Source organism: Pimephales promelas, chromosome 14 (assembly GCF_988280905.1).
Source record: "Pimephales promelas chromosome 14, fPimPro1.hap1.1, whole genome shotgun sequence".
Lineage (NCBI taxonomy): Eukaryota > Metazoa > Chordata > Actinopteri > Cypriniformes > Leuciscidae > Pimephales > Pimephales promelas.
In genome coordinates this window covers 13889550-13916317 of record NC_142782.1, presented here as the reverse complement: position 1 = coordinate 13916317, position 26768 = coordinate 13889550, and the positions used below count along the sequence as shown (strand labels likewise).

Genomic DNA, 26768 nt, shown 5'->3' with positions numbered 1-26768 from the left:
GCCACCCTGTTTTGACAATGGAAGATAACGCCAAAGAATGGCTTCCCCAAGAAAGGGAAGATGGGGCTCCAGCCTTTGGTATCATGGGAAGCTTGTTTGGGGACATGTGTAAATCGATCGACTCTGCCACATGCGACTCTCGCCAATTCTTCCAATTCAGTTTTTTTTCCCCATGTAGCCTAATTATGTGATTGGCTATGCATTGTGGCACTTCATATAGATTGAACTGATAACCTGCAGTTTCAAACAAAGTTTGAAAAAAAAAAAATAGACAGGTTGTCCTTTGACCCGTTTATGACAGTCAGACTTTGAGACTGATCGTTTTTTTTTTTGTTTTTTTTTTTGTGTGTGTTGGTGGTGGGGGATGGGTTTGTATTGCTGGATATTTGATAAACATTTTAATTTCTGAAGTGACAGCCCTAATACTGCACAACTTAGCGGTATGTTTTCGTTTCTTTGACAACATTTCTCCTCATTAGTGTCACCCTACATTTAATTTCTAGTAGCTTAGTTCAACTCACCCATCTCGGTCATGTTTTTTGCTAATGATTGTTTTGAAACTCTTGCTACCTAGCTCTTGGGAAGAATGGAAACCAGTATGTCATAAAATGACTTGGGGGGGGGGGGGGACCCTGGCATCCAAAAAAATAAACTCTTCAATAAAGTCCTTAAAAAAAAAACACAGAAAGTAGTCTTAAACATTTATTTGGTGAAACCATGCCATTTGAGTCTAGCACCAAATTGATCAGAACACCAGTTGGCCATGTATTATGCTAAATGGGCAGTGTTCTGTAAAGCGTAACTGGAGGCTTGGGCGGCATGCTTCAAAGGAGGCATGTATAGTTTGGTAGAAAACTTCACTGGAGGCTTGGGCATTTCAGCAGCAAGCTTCACTGGAGGCTTGGAGGCAGGCTTCATTGGGGGCTTGGGTTGTTCTGCAACCAGCTTCACTGGAGGCTTGGGGGCAGGCTTCATTGGAGGCTTGGGTGGTTCTGCAACAAGCTTCACTGGAGGCTTGGGGGCAGGCTTCATTGGAGGCTTGGGTGGTTCTGCAACAAGCTTTACTGAAAGCTTGGGGGCAGGCTGCATTGCAGGCTTGAACAGTCTGGCAGTAAGCTTCAATGGAGTTTTGGGCAATTCAGCAGCAGTTTTCACTGCATGCTTTGTCGGTTCGATGGCAGGCTTTACTGGTAGCTTGGAGAGCTCAGTGACTGGCTTCATGGGCAGTTTGGCGGCAGGGTTCACTGGAGGCTCGGCCAGATGGGGGGCAGGCTGCACTGGAAGCTTGAAAGGCTTGGTGACTGGCTGCACTTGAGGAACGGGCAGTTCGGCGGCAGGGTTCACTGGAGGCTCGGCCAGTTCGGGGGCAGGCTGCACTGGAAGCTTGAAGGGCTCGGTGACTGGCTGCACTTGAGGAACGGGCAGTTCAGCGGCAGGGTTCACTGGAGGCGGGGCCAGTTCGGGGGCAGGCTGCACTGGAGGCTTGAAGGGCACAGAGACTGGCTTCACTTGAAAAACTGGCAGTTTGGCGGCAGGGTTCACTGGAGACGCAGCCAGTTCAGGGACAGGCTGCACTGGTGGCGCGGGTAATTTGGCAGCAGGCTTCACTGGAAGCATGGGCAGTTCAGCAGCAGGCTTCAGTGGAGGCTTGAAAAGTTTGGAGGTAAGCTTCACTGGAGTTTTGGGCAATTCAGCAGCAGTCTTCACTGTTTGCTTTGGTGGTTCGATGTCAGGCTTTACTGGTAGCTTGGAGGGCTTGGTGATTGGCTTCACAGGCAGTTCGGGGACAGGCTGCACTGGAAGCTTGAAGGGCTCGGTGACTGGCTTCACTGGAGGCTCGGCCAGTTCGGGGGCAGGCTGCACTGGAGGCTCGGCCAGTTCGGGGGCAGGCTGCACTGGAGGCTCGGCCAGTTCGGGGGCAGGCTGCACTGGAGGCTTGAAGGGCTCGGTGACTGGCTTTACTGGAGGCTCAGCCAGTTCGGGAGCAGGTTTCACTAGCAGCTTTAAGGGTTCGGTTACTGGCGGCACTTGGGAAAAGGGCAGTTCGGTGGCAGGGTTCACTGGAGGCTCGGCCAGATGGGGGGTAGGCTGCACTGGAAGCTTGAAGGGCTTGGTGACTGGCTTCACTGGAGGCTCAGCCAGTTCGGGGACAGGCTGCACTGGAGGCTCGCCCAGTTCGGGGACAGGCTGCACTGGAAGCTTGAAGGGATCGGTGACAGGCTTCACTGGTGGCTTGGCCAGTTCAGGGGCAGGCTTTACTGGCAGTTTTAAGAGTTCGGTGACTGGCTGCACTTGAGGAACGGGCAGTTCAGCGGCAGGGTTCACTGGAGGCGGGGCCAGTTCGGGGGCAGGCTGCACTGGAGGCTTGAAGGGCACAGAGACTGGCTTCACTTGAAAAACTGGCAGTTTGGCGGCAGGGTTCACTGGAGACGCAGCCAGTTCAGGGACAGGCTGCACTGGTGGCGCGGGTAATTTGGCAGCATGCTTCACTGGAAGCATGGGCAGTTCAGCAGCAGGCTTCAGTGGAGGCTTGAAAAGTTTGGAGGTAAGCTTCACTGGAGATTTGGGCAATTCAGCAGCAGTCTTCACTGTTTGCTTTGGTGGTTCGATGTCAGGCTTTACTGGTAGCTTGGAGGGCTTGGTGATTGGCTTCACGGGCAGTTCGGGGACAGGCTGCACTGGAAGCTTGAAGGGCTCGGTGACTGGCTTCACTGGAGGCTCGGCCAGTTCGGGGGCAGGCTGCACTGGAGGCTTGAAGGGCTCGGTGACTGGCTTCACTGGAGGCTCGGCCAGTTCTGGGGCAGGCTGCACTGGAGGCTCGGCCAGTTCGGGGGCAGGCTGCACTAAAGGCTCGGCCAGTTCGGGGACAGGCTGCACTGGAAGCTTGAAGGGCTCGGTGACAGGCTTCACTGGTGGCTTGGCCAGTTCAGGGGCAGGCTTCACTGGCAGTTTTAAGAGTTCAGTTACTGGCTGCACTTGAGGAACGGGCAGGTTGGCAGCAGGGTACACTGGAGGCTCGGCCAGTTGGGGGGCAGGCTGCACTGGAAGCTTGAAGGGCTCGGTGACTGGCTTCATTGGAGACTCGGCCAGTTCGGGCGCAGGCTGCGCTGGAGGCTCGGCCAGTTCGGGGGCAGGCTGCGCTGGAGGCTCGGCCAGTTCGGGGGCAGGCTGCGCTGGAGGCTCGGCCAGTTCGGGGGCAGGCTGCGCTGGAGGCTCGGCCAGTTCGGGGGCAGGCTGCGCTGGAGGCTCGGCCAGTTCGGGGGCAGGCTGCGCTGGAGGCTTGAAGGGCTCGGAGACTGGCTTCAATTGAGGGACGGCCAGTTCGGGGGCAGGCTGCACTGGAGGCTTGGCCAGTTCGGGGGCAAGCTGCACTGGAGGCTCGGCCAGTTCGGAGGCAGGCTGCGCTGGAGGCTTGAAGGGCTCAGAGACTGGCTTCAATTGAGGGATGGCCAGTTCTGGGGCAGGCTGCACTGGAAGCTTGGCCAGTTCGGGGGCAAGCTGCACTGGAGGCTTGAAGGGCTCGGAGACTGGCTTCAATTGAGGGACGGCCAGTTCGGGGGCAGGCTGCACTGGAGGCTTGGCCAGTTCGGGGGCAGGCTGCACTGGAGGCTTGGCCAGTTCGGGGGCAAGCTGCACTGGAGGCTCGGCCAGTTCGGAGGCAGGCTGCGCTGGAGGCTTGAAGAGCTCGGAGACTAGCTTCAATTGAGGGACGGCCAGTTCGGGGGCAGGCTGCACTGGAGGCTTGGCCAGTTTGGGGGCAAGCTGCACTGGAGGCTTGAAGGGCTCGGAGACTGGCTTCAATTGAGGGACGGCCAGTTCGGGGGCAGGCTGCACTGGAGGCTTGAAGGGCTCAGAGACTGGTTTCACTTGAAAAACTGGCAGTTTGGCAGCAGGCTTCACTGGAAGCATGGGCAGTTTGGCAGCAGGTTTCAGTGGAAGCTTGAAAAGTTTGGAGGTAAGCTTCACTGGAGGCTTGGGCACCAGCTTAACTAGAATGATACAATTATAAAAGAAAAACTTATTATATAAATAAACATAATATAACAAATACCTGAATAAGGAGCCATACACTGATGTCCACATCCATTGCTGCAGCATTTCTCAGTGTTAGAGTGTCAAATGCACACAGATCGGCACACTTACCTGCTCCGCATTTTTCACTTAGGCACACTCCAGGCTTTGCTGTTAAAAACAGATGGGGACAAAGAAACCTTATCAAACACTGAAAGTCAAATTCACACACAAAAGCCTAATTGCTACTCATTTACCAGTTTTTCTTTGAAAAGGGTAGTTACACCTCATCTCATTTTTCTTTTTTCATGGCATTAAAAAGCTTCCATAATTAGGGCTGAATCCCAATTCTCTATCTTACCCCTTCCCCTTAGTTTTGCGCATTCACGTGAGAGGAACGGCTATCCCAATTCTCTTTTTGATCTAGGGGTAGGTGTAAGGTGAAGGAGTAATGTACCCCTTAAAACCTAGACTTTCGCAAGCTTACTTGAAACCAAAGGGTAAGAAATGCACTGCGCAACTGGCAACAATGGCAGGCATACCATCTAGAGTTGAAAGTTTTTTTCGCTTAAATGATTGATCAAAATAAATATGACTTGTTTTGTGCCCTACACAGTTATGTACATATATATTTGCAACTATGTTTGTTGAAACGTTTTTAAAAATCGCTACTTTGCTATGCTAGGCTATGCTAACATTACATTGCTGATGTGCACAATCAGTCAAGATCACCCAAAATGTCCGGGATTCAGCTTTTGCTTTCTACAGTGGCCATTCATTATGTGTACATTATTTGACACTGGCACGCACGTGATCAGCTTCTCAGATGATGCATTCAGCTTCGAACGGATACCGACTGAGACGAAAACACGGGAATAGCCTATTAGATCAACAATACATTCATATTCACCGATTTAAATGAATGAATTCAGAATGAATACTATTTAAGAGAGAATCTAAAATAAAATTTAACCATTCTACATGCATCAATATGATTTTTGGAATTGTATCTTTTTTTAGTGTCCCACATTGGGGACACAACTGTCTCACATTACAAAGCAGCAGATTGTCTCAAACAACTTACAATAAGAGCACTAATATGTCGAATTTCTCTATAAATGGATTATTATTAATTCTCTCTTTTGATTTAATTAGGACACATACTGGGTTTTTTAAAAATGGTATTGGTGTGTGGATTTTATGTTTTAGTTACACATCGCAATGTCACAGAAGCCTGAAGTGGAAAAAAAAAAAAAAAAGTCCCACATTAGAGCAATTCACCCTACGCAATCGCTGTGTACAGTCAATGTAAGTGTCATATTTAGGAAGGCTGGCCCAGCAAACAAGCCTGCACTGGCCCTTTCCGGGCCCACTTAGGGCTAGCCTAAGGGCCCCCTGCAGGCTGCTGGCGCAGGGCCCATGAGAATTTGCTCATTGGCAAAGCGTTGGGCCTGCGAGGGCAGCCCTCACTTAGCCCTCACTAAACCCACACAGGGCCCGCACACTGGGCCCACAAAACATTGGCCCTGCATGGGCAGCCCTCACTTGGCCCCAAGGAAGCCCTCACTAAGCCCACACAGGGCCCGCACACACAGGGCACTATTAATCTACAATAGATCTTGCTCACAATTAACTATAAATATTTTTTGGCTACTATAAATATAATTCTTTGGGAAAACAATTATTCTATACATCTAAAATGAATGCAGTCACCACATAACTAATTTCTGTATTTTAAAAAATGTACAGTAGTCAAAGGGATTTTAAATCAATGTATTTATTAATTACAAAATGTAAAACATTCAATTCAGATTAATACCAGTTAATAAAGCTAATTTAACTCCCAGAAGGGACTAAAATCCACTATACAATTATATAAATAATTCAAATAAACATAAAAATACCTTTTCTGATAAATAAATATTTAAATAAATAATTAAATAAATAAATATTAATTGGCAAAGTTCACTCTTCCCCTGGGGTCTCTTGACTAGCCAGCAGACGGTGGTACCGCTCCTTTCGTCCACCCGCTCTGTCTCTTGAATTCCGCAGCCACACCTTTATTTCACTCTCAATTTCAGCATCACGAGGGCTTGGCTGAAAGGAACATTTTCTAACAGCCTCTGAAAAGCAAATAGGCATGAAACAACACCATGTATGGGAAGTAATTAATATATGCCATTTCTAATACCACATGCTTACCTGTTACAACCCTCCTTAGCCTCAGGTTCTGAAATGGTCTCTTTTGGTTTGAGCCATTCCAGTTTAATTGAGTGGCTAAAGAATGGCTAATCAATGTTGAGAGTATTCTCCTTGTTGCAACTTGGAAATTACACCCACCAATGGTTCCTAGATAGGCAGTCTAACAGGAAGGAACATACACAAATTAAAAAGGGATTTTTCAATAAAATTTCAACAGCAGCTAATTATTAGGTCCATAGATATAGACAACTAAAAACAAACAAAATATTCAGAAAACAATAAAGTTTCAATACGTATTAAATGCGAAGGGCTTTCAGTGTGACTGTGAGGTTGATGAGCATAATATCCTCATGTGTGAGAGAGAGAGAGAGAGAGAGAGAAAGAGAGAATGCACATTTATCACACTTTTAATATTTCTTTTCTATATAAAGCACATCTTGCTCTTTTTTTTTGCAAGCATCCGCTAAACACAGTTGGTCATGTCTTAAATAAGCATAACAGTTTTTAACAGAAACGGCAATTCACTGGTTGTTATGATATATTCTGCTGTCATTGTCTTAAAGGAACACTCCGACTTTTTGGGGTTTTAGCCTATTCTGTTAGATAAGTCCATACATGCCTTTTTCATCTCCGTGCGCGTTATAAGTCTGTTTGCCGCACCCACTACTAGCCTAGGTTAGCACAAAGACTGGATTAAATGGTTGCAACTGGCATACTAATCCAAATGAGTGACAAAATAACGCAATTGTTTCCCTATTTACATGTTGTGATTTGTATAGTCACAGAGTGTACAAAAAACAAAGTCAAATGAGACAGACATCTTTTAACCGTATAAAACCTGGGAACTATTCTCTGAAGGCGAAGTACTGCTACTTTGACGGAGTGATAACCGCATTACCTGAGACACGCCATGACGAGGAGCAGAGAGTTCGAGTTTGGGTAATAGAGTCAGCAATTTATAAACAGTAAAAGCGTAGTTTACAGTCATGGGTTTTCGCTCTATTGTAAATAGCTGCGACAGTAAACAGGGGAGGTAATACCATGTTTCATAGAATTCCAACTAAAAACGCTGACTGGATGAAGAAATGGCTAACTTACTCTGGATATTTATCCAAACACATCTGAAGAGATCATCAAGGACCATCGTGTTTGCTCGGTACATTTCAATGAGGATGACTATTTTGAAAAAATGGAATTTGCCACACGGATCATAAACGTGTGCTGAAGGATACGGCCATCCCATCTATAGCACAGACAGGGCAAAATGGATCGGCTGAGGTAAGTGTTCCGTTGTTTTTAGATGACAGTAACCAGATCTAATGTAGCCAGTAACAGTAGCCAGATCTAATGTAACGTTAGTGACACCATTTTATGGTATGTATATGTTTTTATCTTGATGCGGCGTGGACGCGCTTGGAATAAATGAGTGCATTGCACCTACATTTGAAATAACGAACTTGAGCGCACAAAAGACGTAGTATGTGTGAGCAGGCCCTAAAGTTAGTATTGTTTAATTACGAATGCGGTCTATCGCCCCAGTAAAAAATAAGCGGAGCTGTAAACTCAGGACTGTAGCCTTCACCTTGCTAATGAATCTGAGTTTTTTTTTGTTTGTTTTTTTGAGTGAGTTTTTTTTTGTTAGGCTGTGAGTTCATTGTGCAAAAACAATTTGCCTTGTGCTATTACTTTCCCCTTATTCTAGCCTATTATAATGCAATTATACTGTATTATATGCTGTTGAATACATTTGGTTCAGCTAATAAATTGCATTTAAAATATATTGATTCCTGTAATAATAATTCTTTATTCATGTTCTGTGATATTTATAAATCAGGATGCGTTTTTGGTTGGAATTCAATGAAACATCATGGTATTACCTGGTCTCCCCTGTTTATTGTCACAGCTCATACAATAAAGCAAACACCCATGATAAACTATGCTTTTCTATCTAGTAATTGCTGACTCTATTACTCCAACTCTGAGTGAACTCTCTGCTCCTCGTCACGGTGCGTCTCAGGTGATGCGGTTATCACTCTACCTAAGTAGCAGTGCTTCACCTTCAGAGAATATAGTTCCCAGTATTTATAGGGTTAAAAGATGTCTGTGTTTCATATGGCCTTGTTATTTGTACAGTCTGTGACTATACAAACCACAACATGTAAATAGGAAAATGTTTGCGTTATTTTGTCACTCATTTGGATTAGTATGCCAGCTGCAACCATTTACATCCAGTCTTTGTGCTAAGCTAGGCTAGCGGTGGGTGCGTTAAACAGACTTATAGCACGCACGGAGATGAAAAAGGCATGTATGGACTTATCTAACAGAACAGGCTAAAGCCCCAAAAAGTCAGAGTGTTCCTGTAACGCTGAGCATGTCGATCAATTTTTGTTTCTGCATAAAAATCTGAAAATGTAATAATTTAGAATGATTTCTACGTGGTAGAAATTACTTAATAAATTAATAAATTAATTATCTGCTATTTAACTGGAGATGTTTTATTTATTTTTGTATTAGCTGTACAACTTTCACCCCAACTTTCATAGATAGCATAAATAATTTGCAAGCTGCTGAAATAAAGCATACAAAACATCAGCTAAAATGATCTAGGCTATATGATTATAATCAGAGCATGTGCATGTTTGTCATTGATTTATTTATATTAGGTTATTACAGCATTTAAAGAGCACAGACCTATGCAAAGGAGGTGCATGTGAATCGCCTTGTAAGAAATACTTTTCCTTTTCAGGAAAATTATCGGAAAAGTATCGAAATCGCGATTCTTGACCTGGTATCGGTATCGAAACAATAATTTTTGTATCGTGACCACACTAAGCCAGAGGCTCGGTCAGTTCAAAGTAATTTCTGTCTTGAGAAGAGCTACTGTTGACATACCAAGTCTTTACGACATTGATGGTCTTCCATTTTTTGCTCCAAGATATCCATGTCCTGGTAGTTTTGGAGGGGTAATATAACGTCATCTGGCAATGTGACCTCTTTTGTGCTTGATCGAGAAAGAGTTGCCACTGTTCTCTCCAGCATAGTCAGCCTGTCCTTAATCTCCTCTAATGTACTGACTAAATATCTGTCAATACCTGAAAAGGAAGAAAACAATTAAAACTGAGCACAGAGACCGTTTTAGCAGAATAATAGGCCAGCTATTAACTAGATTTAAGCCATTTACTCTTTTGCGCATGCAGGCCACATTTAAAAAAATCAGTCAGTCAGTAAAAAAAAAAAATTGAATCTGGTTATAAATCATAATTGAGCATTAATGCCTGCAGTCTGAGCCTTTGTGGCTTTCTGTGTCACTTTCTCTGTACTATAATGATACATAGCCTTTACACATATACATGACAACTAATGTTGTTAAAATACTACTGTATAGGTGAAAGTATGAAATGGGCTAATGAAAAGAGATGCACTGATTGACCGGAATGGGACGATTTTCCCGTGATCGGCCATGTCCATATGCCGATTTTATGCCAGTCAATGCACTCATGATTACCATCCTGTAACATCAGCATCACAGCAGTTTCACACCGCAAGCGTGAGCGGCACATATTTTTCTCGGAGTGCATGTTAACAAATGAGTGCATTCACAATGGCTGCGTGAGCGCCAAGTGTGTGCAGTGATGCGTCACTGAGTCTAGTTTGTGTTGTGCTGCGCTGCTCACGCTCAATTATAGTGAAAGCACCCTTTTGATGGACAAAATAGAATTATTATTTGAATTATTTCTTATTTTATTTTCTATTTGCTCAAAATGCACAGAATAAACATGTAAAATTAATAGTAAAAAAACATTTACAGAAGATATACACATTTAAAGGGTTAGTTCACCCAAAAATGAAAATTAAGTCATTAATTACTCACCCCCATGCTGTACCAACCCCGTAAGACCTTCGTTCATCTTCGGAACACAAATAAAGATATTTTTGATTGAATCTGAGGGCTGGATCACTCTTCCATAGACTGCATAAGGGACTGGCTCTTGACGGCCCAGAAAGTCATTAAAAGAAAAGGTTTAAATATTCCATGTGCCTACAGTGGCTCAACTATAACTTTATCAAGCGACGAGACTACTTTTTGTGCGAAAAAAACGTAAATAACGACTTTATTCGACTTTCCATTACTTCCTTATGGGCGCATGCGCGAGAACTGAGACGAGACCGTTCTTCTTCGACTACTTTTTGTTACCGGCTGCTCACCGCTTAGGAGTTTTACCGCCCCCTACCGTATAAGATGACGTACTGATATAGCCGGAGGCGCAAAACGTTCTGTTTACAAGCAGTACGTCATCTTATACGGTAGGGGGCGGTAAAACTCCTAAGCGGTGAGCAGCCGGTAACAAAAAGTAGTCGAAGAAGAACGGTCTCGTCTCAGTTCTCGCGCATGCGCCCATAAGGAAGTAATGGAAAGTCGAATAAAGTCGTTATTTACGTTTTTTTTTCGCACAAAAAGTAGTCTCTTCGCTTGATAAAGTTATAGTTGAGCCACTATAGGCACATGGAATATTTAAACCTTTTCTTTTAATGACTTTCTGGGCCGTCAAGAGCCAGTCCCTCAGGCTGTCCATGGAAGAGTGATCCAGCCCTCAGATTCAATCAAAAATATCTTTATTTGTGTTCCGAAGATGAACGAAGGTCTTACGGGGTTGGTACAGCATGAGGGTGAGTAATTAATGACTTAATTTTCATTTTTGAGTGAACTAACCCTTTAAGCTTATTTTTAATCATTCAGTTGCATTATAGCGATTATCTGTTAAAAAAATGTTTGATTTTATATACAAAATGTTCTATTAAAGAAAAGATAGCAAATAAATGTTTGTGTGTGCTGTAAAGTGGTTAGAAAAAATGAAATCAGAATCGGCTAAAATAGGTATTGGCAGGTCAAACTCAATGAAAAAACAGAAATCAGAATAGGCCTAGTGTGCATCTCTACGAATGAAACAATAAAATCCACATAAAATACATAACAGACAAAATCCTAATATTATTAGGTAATGTAAGGCCTAGCCTAATAAGAAAGAAATATACATTAACATTGAGTTCTTCTATCAAGAACAAATTCTTATTGAATAACCATCATTACAAGATGCAGCCACAAAGAATAAAAATGAGAACTTTTGCTTCCAAGGCTAGAGAGGTGTAAAACTTTTTACAGTCTACAGTCTTTTTACCTGCTGATAGAGAGTGCCTAACAGGACGGGTGAAGGCTGCAGGTGAAGGACGGCTTGCAAGTGGAAGGTTGATCTCAGGTGAAAGTTGAAGATGACTTGCTGGTGGAGGGTGACTCGCTGGTGGAAGGTGACTCGGAGGTGGAAGGTGACTCGGAGGTGGAAGGTGACTCGGAGGTGGAAGGTGGCTTGGAGACAGAGTAACCAGAGAGTTATGACCAGAAGGAGCCAAACCCATGGGTGGTGGTGGAACTGGTGGCTGGTGTACGACTGCAGCTGTGACTGTTAGTGATTTTCTCTGCCGTTTCAGTGGAGCAGGTTCAGGCTCAAGATCAATGTAGCGTTTGGTAGGTCTGCACAAAATGAGGAAAAACAATCCAAGAATGCATTTAAACACACATAAAACATTAAACACACATGAGCTGGCTCATACTAAATAACTGTCTCATACCATTTTAGATATAGTAGTAGTTTGCTTTCAGGATCTTGTTCACAACATTTATAACTTAGAATGCTCTATAATTTATGTTTAATATTTAACATAATTTGCATAAATGTACTAGACAGAAAAAGCAATAGAACAACACTTACTGTCTTGACCGCTGACTGCGATCTAATTCTTCAGGTTCACTGGCTACAATTAGATTTGTTTCTGCCATTTTGGCTTTATATCTTGCCTTTTCATAATCCACTGTAAGAAACAAAATAAATGTCAATAGGACTTTAATCTATTCACATTTTCCTTGTCACCTTTTATGCAATGCTTAGTTTAAGTTATTTACAATTCTGGGAGAAAAAAAAAAAATCTACCTGCTGTGGCCAAAACACAGATTTCATGTGCTTTCCAAGTCTCTCCAGGAACTTCATGCATCAACAAAGCTGCCTTCAGTTTACCAGGGTCAGTATAAGGTGGCCACAGAGTTATGGAGGAGTCCTCATTAAGCCATTTGCTGCTCACAATCCCTACTGAGTAATCTGGGAACTCAACAATGTTGTACAGGGCCATCTCGCTTGTGCCAAGTGGCTCGCTGGTGGAGAGCGGCTCGCTGGTGGAGGGCGACTCGCTTGTGGAAGACATTTACATACACACAAAAAAAAAAAAAAGAAAGAAGAAAAAACCCTCAGTAGCTATGGAGAAATGGAATGGCTGCCCATTCAGTGTCTGTGTGGATCAAAACATATTTTCTTGTTATATCCGACAGGTAGTTTATTTGGTCTGTGCTTTCTAGATGACTTGCTTTATAAATACCGATGTCCTTTGAATCTAGAGGACTGGTGTAAAGGGAATCTAGCTTTGAAAACCTCTTGAAAATGATGTACTTCGTATTGGTCTTTTCATCACATAGTATGTTCTGTACCAGTCCCAATTTCCCTTGAGCCATCACACAGTTGTCCCCAGTAGTTGTAGCAACGCAGAACTGTTGAAAGATTGCCTTTTTATACTGGGTGCAGTGAGGCAGGTGAGGTATTGATGGACCACATGAGTGTCTCATTTTCAGCAAAGGTGTCTTGCTGTCTGTCTTCTTTGCTTTTTTTGATGTAATAAATGTCCTTTCAAGCGTAATTTGGTTAAATATTTGTTTAAGAACAAACTGTGGTTTCCGGGAAGCTTTTTTCAATTTCCTCAAGTAGTTTTCGAATGGAAAAGCTGACACTCCATCTAAAGCTCCATACCTCCTTACATCATCAGCCAAATGAGTCAAACTGTGCACATTATACACCAATTCATCAGCACCATACAACTGCTCAAATTCACTTAAGAAATGTTTCATGAGAGCATCAGCATAGTCACAGTAATAATTACACAAGGCAGGACAGAGCATCAAGTACATGGCAATTGAGAGATTCATGAAATTTCTGTAGTGAGATGAGGAAAGGATGTCTTGTAAAACAATTGGGCCCGTATAAAGTAAGAACTGGCGGAATTCAGTGGCTTTCCACCGGTCAATGTCTGCTAATCCTCTTGGCTTTCTCTGAAACTCAACTGGCATATGCTGCCTTAGCTGCTGCAATCTTACAGAGATAGCCATCACTGCATGCGAGCCCAACCTACAAGAAAAATCCCCCTTCATCCAAAAGCGTATCAATTTTCGAGTCACTCCCAGGCAAACTAGGTGCATGTAGTCCAGAATGAACATTGTAACCATGCCAATGTTAATCCGTGCAAGGGGAGAGTTGCCCCTATGGTGTTCCTCATCCTCCTGTCTAGAAAACTGATCATCTGTGCGGAGTGTAGCCGTCTTCTCTGGGAAAGTCATGTGGTTCTTAACATAGACTCCTTCTTGATTGCAGCGCTCACACCCAAAGTACCCATTGTGTCCCTTAATGTTTTTAATAAACGATCTTGCAGGAGCATCGCAAATGAAGCAGTCAATCTTTAAAGTAAAGTTCTTTCCTGCGACCTCAAAGCCTTGCTCAAGGCTAGCTACCTCCTCCACAAAGTCAGACAAATACTGCTCCAAATCCAGAGGCTTGCTATTGCCACAAAAAATTCCAATAACAAAAGGTTCCTCTTCAAATGACACTTTTCCTAAAATTGGCCACAACTGCAAAGCAGAGCTCTTGTACAAGGGCAACCCATCAACATTAATTTGGAGGCCAATAGAGTTGCTATCTTCGTTGATGAGAGTTGAAATTGTCTGCAGGTGAGTGAGAATGCCAAAATGTATATATTCACCACCTTTGATGTTTTTAACATTGGCTGCTATTTTTGCAGTTTGTAGCAGGGTGCGAGCTTGCTTTGGCAAATTTGGATGGAACTCCTGTAATGCACAAAGAAGATCTGAGAGGGTGTTCTGTGGCACATCATTCCTCAGAGCCCACTCACACAGCACCTTTGATAGTTTTGCACATTCATCTTCCACTGTATCATCCTCATCACTACTGTCACCATCTTCCACTGTATCATCCTCATCACTACTGTCACCATCTTCCACTGCATCACCCTCATCACTAATGTTGCCAGAGTCATCAAACGAATTTAGACAATCCATGAAAACATCATCTTCCTCATCGACATCCAGAGATTCAGGATTAACTTCTCCCAAACTTTCACCACCATTAATCTCCTGGACTGAAGATGGTAAATCAAAAGAATTCAGGATTCTTAATGTGTGTCGGCGCTTAGTCCAATAGCTCCTTGAAGCCATGTCCTTGTAATCTGTGATAAAATATATACAGTATAGGACTTTCACTTCCTTGCCGAGTCAAATATGCTATCAACATAAATCTTCAGTTAAAATAATCAGGCAAACTAATAAATTGTCAAATTTTGCCGTTTTAAAATTAATTTTGTTGCATGGACGGAGAGAACTAAAATGTTTAATTATTTTAAGCAGCATTTGCGCACCCCATCATGCTGTTGCTATTCTAAAAAAATAGTGGTTAGTCTAGTCTACAATGTTTTATAATAATACTGTGTTCTATTTAGTGTCCATTTTCTTCATTTAACATATTTTATATTTGGGGTATCCAAGTAATTTCACTTATTATAAATTTTTTTTAAGTAACGCTATTATTACTTTCCCTGGTATTTACTTTTGTAATGATGTAACTTAGTTTTACTAATTCAGTTTTTGTGAGAATAGTCGAGGATTCGGCTGAATTCTAATAGTCGAGGATTCGACGATTCAATTCGGAGAGGTCTGATTCGACTATAAACGTACTATACTCGAATAGAACACGGCCAGTTCAACCTTGTATATATCAGGTTATGTGTGTATCCCGCTCACGAGCGCTCACTCTTAACAGACACACGAACAGACACACTGTCCCCGGCGCTGCTCGCGCGTTACAGAATGTTCATCAAGCGCTCCCCGTTCACAGTAATAGGGTCGTCTCATTCAAAACAAAACGCACATTGAATACTCATATGAGTCAGGCTGCGAATGTAAGTTACGTGTCCGCCCCAGCGTACTCACATTAATAAACGCCTCACCTCTGGCGCCACGCGCACTTGCTACATACCCAGCACATCTAGTGGACGCAAAACACAAACCCAGTCAAACGTTTGACTGCAGTATCTTATGCGTCTCATAATCCGGTGCACCTTAAAGTGTGGAAAATACGGTATACATGCGTTTTATATTTAGCCTGAAATAGACAAGCATTCATGCGTGACAAAAAATCTCTTTAAGTTTTAGGAGGCAAAATTTATTTTTGGTAATTCTGTGAATTACACTGCTCAACTCAGATGAGGAAGGGTTGGCTCTCCACAAAACATAAATTATTATTTTTCATGTTCACAGAGGAAAAAACAATATTACAGACGTAACAGTTCTCCGACGGACACGAGCGCTCTGGAGAAGCACTTAAACACTGCTTTAAAACTTTCACAGACCTCAAACTGAAAAGCAAAGCCTTTCTTTAAAGTGAATTTCTTTTTTTTCTTTTTTTTTTCTTGATTTTAATTAATGTTTCATCAACCAATTGTCTGGATTTAATAAATAAGAAGGAAAAGCAGACAATTAGCCACTTAGCCTACTGATAATCAAGGCACGAAGGCACCGATGTGTGAACTCGAGCTTGTCTCATAACTACCGAAACTCAGCGTACAAGTATAGTCTACTCCACAGACCTGAAACATATACCTATATTGAAATGTCTACTTGTAAATAGAACGATTCAAAACGAAAGAAAACGTAATGCTCTCTGCTTATGAAATGAACTGTGCATCTCTCTCTGGCGCATGCACTTGGCTATGCGAAGATCGCGCAGCATAGTCAAATTCATCTTTATTAATAATTAAAATGTCTCCTTGCTCTATTTATTCTTTGTGACAGCTTTTTATTTTCTAAAGGCTAAAGCGTTAAGTTACAAGCTCACCACCGCATCAAAAACATGATTGCGTGATAAAAACATTAAAAAAATACTACCTAAACATAGCCTAACTGTTTAGAAAAAAAACACAGAACGAATAGCCTAATGCGCATACGTCCATCTCTTTTGTTTGAAATGGAAAAAATATAGCTGAACCTATCTAAAAAAAAAAAAAAAGGTTCGACTATCAGTCGGCTACGGCAAAATCTAACGAATCAGATTCGACTATGAAAATCCTTAGTTGAAAACAGCCCTAATCTAGAACTAATTATTTTTTTTTAAACTTACACTGGTTGCACACCAACTTTAAGATTGTAAATGCAATTAAACAACAGATTATGTCTGGCTACACTGTTATAAACAACTGCTTTTGTGTGACATACCTTTCTGTAAGGACAGGATTTTTGCTAAAAAGAAGTGCCAGGAGCCTGTTTAGAACAAAGACAAGCAAGAACATACAGCACATTAAAACATACATATATGTGATTGACTTACTATAACATCACAAATAAACATGATCAAATTACACATAAAATTTACAGCTGCTGTGTTTGTGGTATTCAAGCTGGACAACAAACATGGAATTTTCTGAAAGCCCATATCATATATGCTTGATTAAATGCATGTAATCCATGTGTGCTGGTTTGTACTTTACAATAAGCTTCATTAGTTAACAGCTACTGTTTTAACTAACATGAACTAACCATAAGCAATACATTTGTTACAGTATTTGTTTATCTTTATTAATGTTGGTTAATAAAATAAAGCAGTTCATTGTTTGTTCATGTTAGTTTACAGTGCACGATTTTAATGAAGTATAATTAGTAAATGTTGATATTAACATTAATAAAAGCTGTAGAAGTGAAGTTCATTATTATTTCATGCTTACTAATGTAGTACTATAAGTAAGCAATAAGGTACGAGAGGCTGTGCTGTATCGTGAATAAGTAACCCCTTCAGCTGTTACTTATTCACGATACAGCACTTGCCTCGAGTACCTTATTGCGTTTATAAAACGGTTGCCAAACAATATTAAAGTAAATTAAAAAAATGTATTAGTGCAACTTTCTTGAAGTAAAATCACTAAAAGCCTTCTTTGCACTAGAAAAAATAGTCCCTGAGCGTGAACAGCAACAACGTTCCAATGTGTAAAATGCATGAAAGCTCAAATAAAAACAACATAGAACTGCAGTGTTGCGCAGCGATCAATAGAACTGTTGGGTGAAGTGGTGATAGCCGTGTTTTATCGTGAATAAAGCACAGCTCTTGACCAATCAGAATAAAGTATTCGAACTAACCGTTTTATAATGATCATTTTTCTGTTATCAGGATTGGTTATCGAGAATATAAAAATGTCTAGTGTTCTTGACATTAGAGGAACGTGTTTTAAGATGCAGGATGCTTGATTGTTTTTTAGAGGAACTGTCTTTATCAAGACTTCAGTTCACCGATAACTTGCTGCATGATACAGCTTCAATTAATCAAAACCCAGATACTGAGAAGGTGTTTGACAGTTAGTAAACATACTTACAAAGCCAAAGATGCACTATAATAATGGTCTTGGCTCTTAAAAGAGCTGTTAGGGTGGATTTTGCTGCTGTTGAGACACGAGCAAAAGAGAGAAAAAGAATAAAGATGAGTATTTCTTATAAAAATAAATTAAAATGCTGAGTTGTAAAGTCCAGGGGTCAGAAAGTAAAAGTCCTGCTATATGTTTGTTCCACCATGAACTCAGCCAGCTGATATCACTAATGCCAAGTTCACACTACACAACTTTACAAGTCTTGTACAGTACATGACCATTCAGCACATACTAGTTATTACAGTAGGCATCTAAAGATTTATATGCCCTCAGTTTCTCTTTACGATCGGTTTCTCCATAAGGTAGGTGTAGAAGTCAGGCTACTCAACCGAGGTAACGTAATCCTGTCAGATCGTCCATGCATTGAGAGAGTGTGTAGACGGCTACGGGTCGGCCAATCTGGTTCCGTCCGTTAAAATTAACTTTTGAAAATAACAATCGCGGTCCAGGACAGTAAGTGACTGTACATGTGCATCAGATACCTGTGTGTGTGTTTACAGGGGTTGTATTAGAATGTTTTTATGCAAAATGCTTCACTATAATTAATTAAGATAATTTTAAATAAAATCTATATTTATATTCTAATACACATAGAAATAGCGTATTTGTGTGTCTATTAGAAGATAAATATAGACTTTATGTGAAATTATCATAGAACTTGTGTAAAGTCTGAGTTAAACCTTAAAACACACAGGTATCTGATAACATGTAATATGCTATTTATATAACTGACAGTACATTTCACTAATTCCCTGTCTTTATAGGAATTATGCAATTAGTGAAAACAAGTGCAGGACTTTTATTCATATTGTATTACATTCTGGCTTGACAAATAATTCTGGTCAATAGATAAAGGTTAAGGTCATCCACTTTTAACTTCCACATAGCTACACAACACAGTTTATTTTATTTTTATATTTTCGTTAAATGTGTGCCAGAGATCATTGAGTATTCCAATATTTCTGATTGTTTTAATGGCGCGATTGTGTAATATATTAGCGTGTGACTTTGAAATAATTAAAGAGCCCCTATCATAGCATTTGAAATGCTCCTATTTTTGTTTTAGGAGTTCCCAAAAACAGTTTAACGTGCATGCAAGGATAAAAAAAACACTTTATTTGTCTTATAATATGCATTTATTTTTACCTGATTTGCTCACCAACTCCCAAATGATTCGTTCAACGATTAATTTTCCCAAACATCTCCTTTGAGTGACGCAAATCTGCGGCAATTGGTCAAATGACCCAGTCAGTTGTTATTGGTAAACCGTAGGCAGAGACTGTCGGCAACGGAACGCCCATAACCAGGATTATAGCTTGTCAAGTATTGAAAATTGTATATAGTGTTTGAACAAACGTGTCAGAAAAAGTGCACTTTCCACACGGTCCCTTTACTTGCGTCTCTGTCAACAGCAAGCTTTCCCGGTGAAACTCACATTGCGGCGGCTTTAAGGGGCAGTGCTTATTATATAGAGCGAAGTCATATTTGGCTAAGTCGTTTAGGAGGTAATTGCCATTTTTCAGTGAATGTCTGGTGAATATCAAAAATAAAACTAACGTTACCACGCTTAGAAGCTGCGCGGAGTGTACACAACACACAACACAATATAACTATATTGTGCATGCTACAGAAAACATAACAGCAAACATTATTAATATTACTTACAGATTGTGAGGAGGACGAACCTGATCAATATAGCTACACTGATCCATATACACTGGATACTGAGCCCTCCTTCAGGATCAACCGGCTTGAGAATGATTCGTCAATAAAATGATGAGAAAACAAGGTTCGGGCTATACTGTTGTGGTATCGTTGCAAATATGAACTCTGACCAATGACTCTTCACATTGACTCAACCATGAAAACAAGTAGCTGAACTTGTTTTCATGGTTGTCTTTGCAATGTAGAACACAGCGTCTTGTCGACATGATGCGATTCAGCTTAAGTATTTGAATGTGTTCTAGACGTCACTACAAGTCTGCGCGCGCAGTTGTTGGGAGCGGCCAATGACATATCTACGTCACTACAAACCAGCAAATGACTCGTTTCAAAAACATTTCATAGACTCAGAGTCGACTCTCACTTTTGACAGACAATAACTTTATATACGGTGAACTTTCAGATATAAATCTTTGCAGGATGTTTTCATTTCCTTAGAGCTATATTCCACACTAAATGAACAGTCATTTTCAAAAACCCATGATAGGGGCTCTTTAACTTTGACATGACATAAATAATCAATTTTAACCGGCTTGTTTCTTAGCAGCAAAAACGAAAACCGTTTGTGTATCCTCAATACACTTAGTGCGCATGACCGGTGACCTATGCAAATTTTTAATTAGGAGACTGCCTACTCTACAACGTCACAATTTTTACGCTGTACTGAAACCCCTGGAAATAAGTGACTGCCAACTTATTACGTTGAAATAACGAGATATGTAGAAATAACTTTTTCTTTCTTCACCATGTGGATCAGGGCTTCCATAGAATTTAGCCTGAATATAGGCTAATTCCTTCCAGAAATTATTTCTGGGGGTGCTATCGGGGTGCTTTGGTCTTTCTTGGGGGTGCTGAAGCACTGCTAGCCCCTCCTAGAATGCTGCACATCCATGTCTGTGCTACAGAGAAAGTTGGAGGTGTGTAAAACATGTTTATAATGAAAAATCAGCAGTCATAATTAGTTATATCTCCTGTCTGAAAAACTGCTTATTTGCAATGATTGGAAAAAACACTGAGGTGAACTTTTACTTTCTAAACCTGGACTTTACACCTCTATTAAAATGTGCTGGTTGTTCATCAATTATTAAAGAGTGGGCATGACATTATGACATCACCACAATATACTCAGAATGTAGGCTACATGGCAAAAAAAAAAAAAAAAATCACAGATGCAGGATGGTCACTTACCAACAAACAGATGCTAATGAAGCTGGAAAAGAGAAGAGAAAAGAGAATAATTACTTCCTTGGAGAAATGCATTTGATATAACTTTCCAACAACAAAAAAATCTATAAAGTACTATTAAAGGAGAACTCCAGCGAACAATGAACCTTTGGTCTAATAAAACTTAGTCAATCGTTCCCTGAGATTTGTTTTCATGATAATCGAATGTAAAGAGTTTTATCTCTAAAAAACTGTTTAGCGTATAATGCTAGTAATGGGGGCATTGACTAAGTAAAGAGAAATCGCTAGTTTATACCACTAACAAGGCTCAAAATAGCCCCACACTAACACAGTAACATAATGAGGCTCCATACATGCAAAACGAAGCAATTGAGAACTTTGTAAGTGTACAGACCGTTTAATAAGAACATACTTTATGAAGGCAGTTCACTTCGCGTATAGACCATTTCAAAAAGATGTAAACAACACTGGCCCAGAAGCACTTCCTGTTTCAGTTTGTAACCGTTTTCTTTATTTCACATGTAAAGAAAACATCTTAAAGATGTTTGTTTAACTTTTTGATTCAGTTTTAAATGTTCTGTTGGTTGTATTTTATCCCAGCTTATATGTAGTGTTAAAAAACTGAAACAGGAAGTGCTTCCCCAGATAGCAAACTGACATTGAATCAACGTGGAAATATGACATCGAAACAACGTTGATCTGACATTGTTTTGCTCATCGAATTAACGTTGAACCAACGTCAGACGCGTCATTCTTTCAAAACTAACGGAAAATCAACTTGAAATCAACGCGTTGTTTCAACGTTATGAAAGCAAACCAATTTTCGATTTCATTTAGCTTTGAAGAATGCCGCGTCTGACGTTGGTTCAACGTTAATTCGATGAGCAAATCAACGTTGTTTCAATGTCATGAGAGACGTCGTTTCCACGTTGATTCAATGTCAGTTTGCTGTCTGGGTCTGGACCAGTGTTGTTTACATCTTGTGAAATGGTCTATACAGACAGGAGCCATCTTAGAAAATAGTCTCGATAAGTCAAACCACGAACGTCGTGCTGAGTGATCTGAACTGTGAACTTCTGAACTGTATGAGCGGGGTTCGGGGATCGACTTATTGAGACTATTTCCTAAGAAGTGAACTGTTACACCAGTGTTTTGACCGCGAACGACTAATGTTAGGTACAGTTATTAGACAAAAAGACGACGTCTAATGTTATATGTTGACAATCTGCACATAGAAACATTGTTCGCGATGTCTGCCGTCATATTCCCGTCTCGTCAACACCATGTAAGTTACGTTGCTGTGTAGAACAGTCAGTGGTACGTGGTTTGGGGCGGAGAGCGGGTTTGCAACGCTAACTTACCAGGTGTCAGTGTGGCTGTTGTCCTGCGATGCCCTCCGTGTCAGAGTCGATCTGCTGTTAAGAGGTTGATCTTGAACATGTATTGCGTGGTCAATTCTGTATCACCGGAGCGCAAGTTTACTATGCTGTGCCGGGGAGTTAGACGTGTTGGAAGCGGCGATGCTTTCCCTGAAGGATGTCAGAGCGGAGACACTTTTTCCTAGTATAGGTAGGCTGTAACGTTAGCTACTAGCACTACCAGTGCGAAACCACGGACGTTTCATTTCCCCTTTAACAAATACATGCTAACTTACATGTTGTTGACGAGACGGGAATATGACGGCAGACATCGCGAACAATGTTTCTATGTGCAGTTTGTCAACATTAGACGTCGTATTTTTGTCTAATGACTAGTCGTTCGCGGTCAAAACACTGGTGTAAACACAGTTTGATGTCGCGATTTTCACTGCCCAGAGCCTGTTTTTTTTTTTTTGCCCAGAGCCTGTTGAACTTTAGTCTCAGCCTCAGACGTCACGCCCACGGAACGTTGGCTAAAAACTGAAGTCTGAAGGTCTGGCTACGCGAGACTAGTTGAACTTGAGCCAACCAACCCCGCGACGTCACATGCACAATGGCGGCGCCCTGGCGGTGAAAGATATAAAGTTTTTTCTTTTTTTCTTCTAAATGTTTGCATTTGTCAAGTTTCTTATATAATTGTTGATTATTTTGGAAATCCATCTTGTAAATCATGTAACCATTGATTCACTGCTTCATTTCCCCTTTTAAATAACTTGGGTGCGTCACGCATATTTAACGGAATTTAACGGCATTTAACTGCACGGTCTTGGGGCCTATGTTGAAAAAAGGCGGAAAGTCATTATTTGTGTGGAAAAGGCCGTCCGACAACCTTTTAACCATTCAATTTGTTTCATTTGAGAAAATGGATGTTATTTATGTTTAGTTATAATATCTGAGAAAAAAAATGGTCAAACTGCGTCCTAAAATAATTTAACATTTACTCTGTCTTATTTTGAAATGTTATAACCTATTTATAGCAAGTTTTACATCATTTACATCTGTTTATATGTAATTAAAGTCTTAAAGGTCAAATAAAATAACCTGATAGTGATAAGTAGGTACTTTACCTCAGGAGTTGTCCGTGGTGGTCAGAAGAGTCTGAAGAGATCCGCGCTATGTGGGCGAGGCACTGACTGCATTCTTTCGCGGGCTTGCCACGCGAGTGATAATTTATTAACTATGTAATTTTATAAACATTATATATTTTTTTTTATTTAAAAAAAATGATTTGCATACATCTACAATTTCGTTATTGTACCCCGGCATTAAATGACTAAATAAAATAAAATAAAATAAAAGTCCAGTGTTTTTAATAGAGCGGCCGAGGAATTTAGAAATGTAAAAAAAATAATAATAATAAAAAATAATACAATAGCCTATCTGGATGTTGGCATATGTTTTAAATGGTCTACAGGATGTTTGCGTCTTTTTGACACCATGGGAAATGAATGGGAAAGCTTAAAAAAGAAAACTTGTCATAAAAATTACAGAAACATGGACAATGACACTGCAACACTATAAATGCACAAATTAAAAATGAATATTTTTGACAAACATTTATTTCACGTAAATATTTGTTCACTCATTGAATTTTTACATTGGGGTAAGTTTGTTGTTAAAGGTTTACACAACACAAGAAAGCTTTATTTCAATCTTTTAATTAAATTGAAAAAAAGTATAGCACAAATAAATAGGCTAACAATAGCAAAATAAATTTTTTGGATAGGTCTAACATATTCAGAAATACAGAATATAAATAAAGTAGCAGAATCAACTGTAAAATAACACTGGGTATTTTTAGTCATGACTATAAATTAAAAACTATATAAATATTATAATATATATTTTATATATTAAACTATATATAAAAAAAATATTATTAATCCTGATTCCTTAAAATGAAGGGGGGGGTCACGTTCACTTCACATGCGTTACGCACAGCTCAGTGTGGCCGTGCAATTTACCTTCAATGAAATCTAACCTTAAGTAGGACAAAATACTAGTTAATGGGGAATGAGATCTGTTTGATTAAAACATTCTTCCAAATATCTTCCTTTGTGTTCAGCAGAACAAATAAACACATAGAGGTTTGGAACAACATGAGGTGAGTAAATACTGACAGAATTTTCATTTTTGGGTTAATTTACCCTTTGGCCATGCTCTACAGCTCTGAGGCCTTGTCTTTCTTTAATATGTTTTAATTGCAGTATGCCTATTATGAAGTTTGTGGCTTTAAAGCAATAGGATATAAATAAACATGATGTGACGGGAGTGCTGAAACGCAGAGCTGGTGCAAACACCCCTGGATATGATCAGATCAAACACTTCCTATTTGTCTCCACTGTCAGACTATTTGCTGTGTGTATTGCACACAATATAATGAAAGTGGGCTACCTAAACTAAACCTGCATGGGCCCAAAGGTGCAAAACCTGCTCTGGGCCCGAATGGGATGCCCACAGTGGGCCATCATGGGCTTAATGTGGGCAGCCCGCTAGTGTGGGCTGCTCACTGATAGCCCGCAGTGAGCCCAAAGCTGTGGGCCTCGCCTGGGCAACCCGCACTGGGCCTGTTTAGGTTTGGCGTGGGCTGGCCCTAGCCCACTGTGCCCACAAAAAGCCAGCGTGGGCCCCGCAGGGGCATGTTTGCAGGGTGGCATGTCTTTGAGCTTTGCAATGAAGATCGTCTCACCTGCGAATCGGACGTCTGTTGCGCTCAAACATGCACACACACAAAGTAACAGAGCACTCAACGAGCAGTAACCGTGAGCTGTCATCGTCTTGACCCGCGACCTCACGAACTCAGCTGGAAGAATCGCTGGCACACAAAACTACAATAAAAATCTGTGTTGCTGCATCAAAAACATCTGCTAAAACCCACAGGAAACGCATTGAAATGGTCTAAAGCGCACGCGTTTTTAAGGATCCAATGATATCTGGGCAACTCCAGCACTGATGAAACTCACCTGCAGCTTTCTAGCCTAATCTTGAAGACCATGATTAGCTTGTTCAGGTGTGTTTGATCAGGGTTGAAGGAGCGGATCGCTGCGCTCACGCATAATAATTAGGAGTGTTTTCTACGGCAACTCTACAAGTTGTAAAGGGTATCCTAAAAAGGCGGATGTTGACGTATGGTCAAAAGACATCCCAAGACGTCAGTTTTATGACGTCTTGGATGAGACTGTGTTAAATTAAACTTCAAGATACACCTTAACTGGACACATTTGGCATAAATCAGCATGGATTATCTAGAGACAGTACACACAGACAATTATCCACATGGACATTGGGCTATGGACATGGATAGATTGCATCCTGAATGCAATTTGAAATTATTTGATGTGATATAGTGCTTTTATCATCTAGCAAAAGTGAATGTTAGATTCAGATATATATATATATATATATATTTTTTATAAAAATGCAAGATAGAAAAGTGTATTATTTGAAACAATTTCAATAGAAATGTGTATTATGCCTACAGGCTACAACAGAGTTAAAGGCACACTTTAAGAAAATGGTTCACTCCCATGATTTCAGAAAAAAAAAATGTAGGCCTATATCTTTTTTTTTTAATTGAACAATGATGGAGCAACACATTTTGTGTTAAAATTAATTTTAAAAGTGGGTTGTTTGTTTCAAAATCTTGCAAAAATGTATGGGGGGACACCACTGTCCTTTCACATACTGGGAAAACGGCCTGGGGCAGATATGAGATATCCTATATCTTCGTAAATTTCATATCTGAAACCTCATGTCTAAAATATATATCCTAAATATAATATCTCATATTTTACATTTTATATCTCATCTTAAATGTCATAGCTATCTAATCTAATATATTAGGTTATATATCTCAAATCTCATTTCTTATATCTAAAAGCTCATTCATGGTCTGGTAACAGAATGCAAGATCTAATGAGTCATAGATGAGGAAACTAACCATATTTTTAACACTTCTTGCAAACAACAGCTTTAACTCGTCAATGCTCCACGTCGTGTGTCGTGTATTTTGAATAATGATTTTGGATTCGAACTGTATAAATGTGTTTACTTTACTTCCTTTAGGCAATGTTAAACATACATAACAATTCACTGGTGCTTCCTCGTCGCACTTCCTGTGACATCATCTCCATTGCGCCAACCTTGAACACCATAGCAACAACACCACATCTCCCCTTTCTAGAGATCAAAGGGTAGACTAGCTTTGTCTCAACAGACCTTAGAGGATTATTCTGCCGCTTTTGCTGGCAGGTCTGCTCCTATCTAAATCTTAAAGGTGCAATACCTAAGATTTTTGCATTAAAATATCCCAAAATCACAAGGCCAGTGTTATATATTTAGTAAAGATGATAACTCACAATATTCCAAATGTTTCAAACAATGTTTAAATCGCGAGAAAATTGAGATTTTAACCAAGGAAACGGCACGTGTCAGCAGGGGTGAGCTGGGAGTCGCGAGTCAATCGCGTCATATCCGCTTACCTCGGTTTCCGCTCTACTACGTGTAGTCCTGGACAAATGCGGTAGTTGTAGTTGTGCGTTAGCGTCTATCAAACGACAGCTTGTTTCGCGCATTTGTTATGGAATGGAGCACATATTCTTTTCATTTATTCTCGGAATGTGAACTGTTGGCTGTAAAGGGGGTCGCACACCGGAC

At 40.7% G+C, this 26768-nt stretch overlaps 4 protein-coding genes across 6 annotated transcripts in view; 1 reads left to right on the top strand and 3 right to left on the bottom strand.

The window, feature by feature from the left end:
• Positions 1-26768, top strand: part of LOC120479909 (transmembrane protein 132C) — a 468276-nt gene that overhangs the window by 228468 nt on the left and 213040 nt on the right. The gene's annotated exons all lie outside the window — the stretch shown is intronic.
• LOC148973695 (uncharacterized) lies at positions 690-25049 on the bottom strand. The gene is made up of 3 exons (XM_089119454.1): positions 24802-25049; positions 4144-4182; positions 690-3989 (listed from the first exon to the last, which is right to left on the bottom strand). Exons 1-3 carry the CDS (start codon positions 24884-24886, stop codon positions 769-771), a joined length of 3345 nt encoding a protein of 1114 aa, XP_088975580.1. The 5' UTR covers positions 24887-25049; the 3' UTR covers positions 690-768.
• LOC120485835 (uncharacterized) lies at positions 5977-12465 on the bottom strand. The gene is made up of 6 exons (XM_089119458.1): positions 12198-12465; positions 11979-12078; positions 11391-11740; positions 9106-9305; positions 6214-6373; positions 5977-6134 (listed from the first exon to the last, which is right to left on the bottom strand). The coding sequence occupies exons 1-6, from the start codon at positions 12463-12465 to the stop codon at positions 5977-5979; spliced, it is 1236 nt and encodes a 411-aa protein (XP_088975584.1).
• Positions 12509-14702, bottom strand: LOC148973696 (uncharacterized). The gene has a single exon (XM_089119455.1). The coding sequence runs from the start codon at positions 14534-14536 to the stop codon at positions 12509-12511; it is 2028 nt and encodes a 675-aa protein (XP_088975581.1). The 5' UTR covers positions 14537-14702.

Excerpts from the sequence above, each read along its gene's own strand:
- LOC120485835 (XM_089119458.1), bottom strand. The coding sequence starts at position 12,465 with ATGTCTTCCACAAGCGAGTCGCCCTCCACCAGCGAGCCGCTCTCCACC. Across the intron at positions 12,079-12,197 it reads CTGTGTTTTGGCCACAGCAG|TGGATTATGAAAAGGCAAGA; the intron begins GTAGATTTTTTT and ends TGTTTCTTACAG. Across the intron at positions 11,741-11,978 it reads CGCAGTCAGCGGTCAAGACA|ACCTACCAAACGCTACATTG; the intron begins GTAAGTGTTGTT and ends CATTTTGTGCAG.
- LOC148973696 (XM_089119455.1), bottom strand. The coding sequence starts at position 14,536 with ATGGCTTCAAGGAGCTATTGGACTAAGCGCCGACACACATTAAGAATC.
- LOC148973695 (XM_089119454.1), bottom strand. The coding sequence starts at position 24,886 with ATGACAGCTCACGGTTACTGCTCGTTGAGTGCTCTGTTACTTTGTGTG. Across the intron at positions 4,183-24,801 it reads AACAGACGTCCGATTCGCAG|CAAAGCCTGGAGTGTGCCTA; the intron begins GTGAGACGATCT and ends TGTTTTTAACAG. Across the intron at positions 3,990-4,143 it reads AAGTGAAAAATGCGGAGCAG|TTAAGCTGGTGCCCAAGCCT; the intron begins GTAAGTGTGCCG and ends GTATCATTCTAG.